This window comes from Diuraphis noxia, unplaced genomic scaffold (genome assembly GCF_037042655.1).
Source record: "Diuraphis noxia isolate RWA-SAM2 unplaced genomic scaffold, SU_Dnox_SAM2 contig0001, whole genome shotgun sequence".
Lineage (NCBI taxonomy): Eukaryota > Metazoa > Arthropoda > Insecta > Hemiptera > Aphididae > Diuraphis > Diuraphis noxia.
The window spans coordinates 69,803,219-69,808,976 of NW_028301711.1; the positions used below are offsets into that span (position 1 = coordinate 69,803,219).

The 5,758-nt window shown below is 25.7% G+C and overlaps 1 protein-coding gene across 1 annotated transcript; it reads right to left on the reverse strand.

Moving 5' to 3' along the window:
• Nucleotides 1-648: 648 nt before the first annotated feature.
• Nucleotides 649-5,236, reverse strand: LOC149061484 (insulin-like growth factor 2). The gene is made up of 5 exons (XM_089215005.1): nucleotides 4,941-5,236; nucleotides 4,056-4,230; nucleotides 2,661-2,766; nucleotides 1,075-1,169; nucleotides 649-695 (listed from the first exon to the last, which is right to left on the reverse strand). Exons 2-5 carry the CDS (start codon nucleotides 4,222-4,224, stop codon nucleotides 649-651), a joined length of 417 nt encoding a protein of 138 aa, XP_089071131.1. The 5' UTR covers nucleotides 4,225-4,230; nucleotides 4,941-5,236.
• Nucleotides 5,237-5,758: the final 522 nt, after the last annotated feature.

Sequence of the window (5,758 nt, forward strand, 5' to 3'; positions counted from 1 at the left end):
CATAATGTATTGAATTGTACACTGTCAAATTGACAACCACCATGGTAAATAACGCGCTTTACAATAGTTTCTTTAATAAATTGTTAAATCGAATAAAAATTTCAAAATATTTTGATTATTTTTGAACGATTTATAAACTTTTTAAATTTTCAGTTTTTAATTTTTTTCTCTAAGCATTGATAAAAAAATTGCATTTATATCTAAGATTTACAAATATGATACAAGGCCATGACTTTTTTACATAAACAATTTTAGTTCAAAATTGGACAAAAATGATAAAATTTAACAAAATTCACAAATTATTTTGTAATATAAATGAACAAAAAGTTATATAGACAAAGATTGAAAATTTCAACAAACCTTCTATAATTATTTCATTCTTTAAGTAATGATCTAAAAATAGATATTTTAAGTCTATTGTAGGTAGTTATTATATAGTATAAACAAATCAATTCTTTAATATTATGACAATTTTTATCCCCCCCCCCCCCATCACAACATAAATAATCCTTGTATCCTGATCTCATTGACACGGGTAGTACTAGTGTGTTACTGATCTCATTCTTAATAAGTATAATAATAAAAAAACAACACAACTCAGTTCATCATAGTAAGTTTATTTTTAATTTAACAATCCATATTGATTACCTACTGGATTGGATAATCTTTTGGAAAATCAGCTAATACACGTCCAACTGTAAAAACAAAAATAATTATTGAAGCAACTTTTATTTTGTGTGTTTCGTGGATTTAAGATTCAAAAGTTGAAGTATATCTAACGGATTCTAATCCAGCATAATACTTAAATTAAGTAACTTAATGATATTTGAGTTAAAAGAGTGCATAGAGAAAATAAAGCATAGTAGAAGGCCATAATTTCAGATTAAAAAATGAAATTAATTAGGTTATTGCAAATATTCCTTTGAATCATTAATATGTTATATAATTTATTTAGTTACTTGTTAGGAATTAGAATAACATCTAACAATTTCAATATTATCTACTCTATGTGTTTTAAATTGCACTCTTTTATCTTTAAATCTCACCAGTAAAGTATTTTAAGCAGATACTTACTTAGGGGATAATAGTATAAAGAATAATTAATGAGACTTGATTTTCCGTCTGAATCTGTAGATTCTGCAGTAGTCACTGCAAATTGGGAATTAGATCTGCAATTTACAAAAATTAATTTATTTCTGAATAAATAATACATTGATTGGTAATTTTCCATTGAGAACAGTTTGGTTGGGTGTTTTGACCAAAGATTATTAGCCTGTTTGGGTGATTGAAACTGGTTTTACCTGGTGACTTTACTATGGACGTTCTTAAAAATTGTGTTTGTTTTTGAATATTTCTACCCCGGATCTACATCACAAGTAGAATTATCTATTTTATGTTTTAATATCAGTAATTCTAGCCATAATACTGAATTTCGAAAACATTATGTTTTTAAAATGTAATAAAAAATTATTTAATAAATAAAAAATAAAAATGATTATAAACCTGCTATGTGTCTATTGGCTATAATACCTACATTGCTTAAAAACCAAAAGTATATGAAAAGTATTGCGAATACTTTAATAAAAAATTTGAGTAGTGTTCGAACTATGATACAATTTGAGTATTTGAATAGTATTTAAATACTTAAAAAATAAATATATTTGCAGAGTATTTACCGAAATACTTTTTAAATTTATTCTTTACAGGTCTGGACTTAGATATATATTTAGATAAGGTTTATTTACCAATATCTGTGATATGGATCATATGTTCGAATATTATGTACAATATTAGTTGTTACTGTAATATCAATATGTTTTTACAGTTAAGTGTTTATTATTTACTATTTATTATGTATTTTTTAAGTGACTTTATTTAAATCAAATACTTAATTAATAAAGTACATGACTAACATGTAATAAGTATTTTCATTTTTTTACGTTTGAACCTATTAGTAGTTATTGTTTATTCACTAAATAATGTTATTTTTTGTGAAATATAAAAAATTAATAGTTTAATAACTCGCTTATAATTTTACCTGTGTTTAAATATTTTGATTAAACGATCTATGCCTGTAGTGAGTGGTTAGCCAAGTCTCAAATAATTGGATAAATATCAGGCTACTTAAAATGAGTTTGAACAATTTTAACGTGCCAGATAAATTGAGCCATGACTATAATATATTTAATTTTTAAATAACCACAATAGGTATGAAAAGTATAAAATATGAAAATAAAAATATTTCACAACTTGAATTTGCTATAAACAAATAAAAAATATTACCTTGTACAATGTACATATAATATAAATAAATAAATATAAATATATTATAATATATTATATTATATTTTTATGTGTAACTTTGTAAATTCAAACATAAAGAAGCACATTTTCAATCATGCCTGTTAAATCTGGACAATCCTAAGCCTGTAAGAGTGAGAAGGAAAAAGTTTTTATGGGGAAACTTCATACGCCATATTAAACATAGGACGGACTCATCACTCATGATACTTTTTCTAAACGGAATTCTTTTAAAACGTTTGATAATTTTATCAAGAAGTTAGTTTTATTGAATAATCGATTTATATTTCCAATTTAAGATTACTAATCATAACCATTAAGCATCATTAAAATTTTAGAATAAATGAAAAATTACATACATCTGTGGTTCAGGAGCGCAATAATATTGTTTTAGGTATTTTCGTTTGCATGGAACTGAACAACATTCATCCACTATCCCTCTTGTTTTTCTGGTTTGTTGACTACCTGAAAATCAATATAAATAATTAGACAAAAATTTAATAAACCTATAATCATAATAAAATATTATATAATTGTTTATTGTATAAGTAAGTAATTCATACATTAAAATTCTTTATTTTACAGTAAATTTTATTATATTGTAATGTAAAGTAGGTAAAATGTATGTTTTAGGTGATTATAAAAAAAAAAAAAAACTATTACAAATTAAGGTTAATTTTCTACCTATGAAAGATGTTTTTTAACTTGCACAAATTTCAAACATGTCAATAATATTATCATACATTTTTTTAAGTTTTAGTGCCTTTTTAAAATTACTGACACTCTTTACTTCCTTAACTATCCACCATAGTAAAAATAGTCGCTCATGTGGGACCTTTAGTAAATCAATGGGAGTAGTTTGGGTAAAGAGCTGGATAATAATGTGATTATAGCGTAGTATTATAATAGTATGATTAAATAGTAGGTAATATTACTTGTATAATTCTAATATATATTCAAATCATTTTGATAGTTAAAATTTGAGATAAAAAAAAATTGAAATTACAATAAAAGATGGACTTTTTAAATCACCCATTAAAATAAATAAATATTTCATTTCTAAAGCCTATAAATAAATCATGTAGGTATATATTAATAAGTAAACAACTTATTTGTCTTCGTACTTATTACTCTGCCCTTTTCAATAAAATAACAAAAAGTATTTCAAAAAAGTTTCTAAAGCTAATTCAATCATTATGAAATTAAACTTCCTGAGCGTCGTATAAAGTACTTGGGTAAAGGTATTCAAATATTTTTTAAAGGGTACTAGAACAAAATATTTTGAACATTCTCTTGAAGTATCTGTATTCAAAATCAAATACTAATTTTCCATTATTTGTTTAAGTTTACTTATACATTTTCCATTTTAGTTTTAATTTTTTTTTAATTGAGTAAAAAAATGAGACTGGATTCAGATTTTATTTTACAGTGAATGATACTCTGTTGAAATCCTAATACTTGAACAAAAGTATCAAGTGTATGTTTTGATAGTTACACCAAATGATATTGTGCAAAATTATCTCTCAAATTAACGTAATACATGAAAATCAGGTTTGTGTAATTAACTATTAGGTTAGAACAATAAAAATTTACTTTTACAATATTACCTCACAATATAATATGAATGTTAAAAAAAGCAATATTTTACAGTTTCGAGTTAATAATAACTAAGATGGGGTTTATAATAGAGATTCGTCCAATGAATAATACTAGTTATCATTGATAATTATATACTATAGAGTAATTATATTTACCTTTATCTTCATTATAACGCCCATTGCAAATTATTGACATTTCAATAGCCAATTTTCCACCACAGAATTGCACTGGTTTTTCCCAGTAGGTTTTGTTGTTGATAATAGGCAACCCCAAAACTGCATTAGCACAAACTAACATTATTGTAATAAAAAATAAAACCTTCATGATTATCTGAAACATTCAACATATACTGTGGAATATATACCTATTATAAACAAAACAAAAAAATGAATTAAATTGCTTATTCAATAAAAAAAAAAATAATATTAGTATGTATTGCTCTTGTTCATTATTTAATCAATATTTTTAATGAAGATCAATTGATATACTATTATATTATACTTTTAACACAATTTAAATACAGTTCTAAAAATTGATGTATGTAGCAATAGTGGTGTACACAGATATTTTCAATGAGATGGGTTATGTAAATCATTCATGTGTATATTGTATATGTCACATCCACATAGTAAAATCACTTGTTTCATGAAATGGAATATCCAAAATAGTGAAAATCGTCCAGATAGTGAATACATTTGACGAAAACACATTATATGGACATTACCTATATGGCTATATATGTACTTTGTGTTAGTATTATATTTGAATTAAGATTGCTATGTTATTTAGCAATAAATAATTAAATAATATTATATTACTATAATTATTGTATTTTATTTTATTGTATTGTATTGTATTATATGATATATAATATAATTATTCATTGCTTAATAACATAACAATCTTGTTTTATCTGTAATAATTACACTAAGTATACAATATAGGTATTGTTTATATAATGGGTTAGTTTTACATTAATAAATGCCACGGATAATTTAACTTAAAGAGCAGTTTGTTTATGGCGAATAATAGTAACATACCTTTATCGAGAAGATTCACTGTGTAGACTATATTTGATGGCTCGCTTTATCTGGTAGAAGAGTAACAAATTAGTTGTATAAACACTGTAGCTTAGGTAATTAAATTGTGATGCTTCAAGGTATAGCGCAGAATACGTAATGCGAGCAAGGTATGGCCCTACTTATGTATATCAGGACTCTAGGTAGAGAAGGTGTAGTATAAGTGGGGATTAAATGATCACACTCACGTGACAACGGTCCCTTAGGTGTAGGAGCGCATCAGAGTTCCTATTGTTACCTATTGTTCATTTCTACTGCTGAAATAAAATTCCACGTGTTTATTTAACATATAGGTACTTACGTATACCTACGAATATTAATATCACATAAGTCCACGCCATATAAGATTTTTTTCGGCAGATACCTACCTGGAAGATAATCATATAGAATAGGCACAACGAGTGTAGTGAAATCGATAATAAGTGTAAATTTATAAAAGTCCAATCATTAAGGTTAAGGACGTCGTCTTCGCATTCGCTGTCTCTGTCTTTAAAACGTTGTAAATTGTACACCCCCTGTAATTTGTTTAAATCTGTTATTCGGTAGCCGGTAGGTAGTTAAATGGATAATGCATTAAGCTAAGAATTTAGGGTTTTCACTGATCAAATTATGATTCACCCGTTCAGTATGTCGGCGGCTTAATGTTTTTTTCAACTTACACAATTTGGACCTAAAATTCCTAGATGACTAGATCATTTCGTTACTAAATGTTTGCTATAGACTGGTGTATGGACAAGTCCAGGATCAGTAAATTTCGTATCTGACACTAACTGAAACAC

What these genes read in the sequence shown, in the direction of transcription:
- LOC149061484 (XM_089215005.1), bottom strand. Translation starts at nt 4,224, where the DNA reads ATGAAGGTTTTATTTTTTATTACAATAATGTTAGTTTGTGCTAATGCA. An exon ending in TGCGCTCCTGAACCACAGAT is followed by an intron (nt 1,170 to 2,660) that starts GTATGTAATTTT and finishes TGTAAATTGCAG; the next exon opens with ATCTAATTCCCAATTTGCAG. An exon ending in TTTATACTATTATCCCCTAA is followed by an intron (nt 696 to 1,074) that starts GTAAGTATCTGC and finishes TTGTTTTTACAG; the next exon opens with TTGGACGTGTATTAGCTGAT.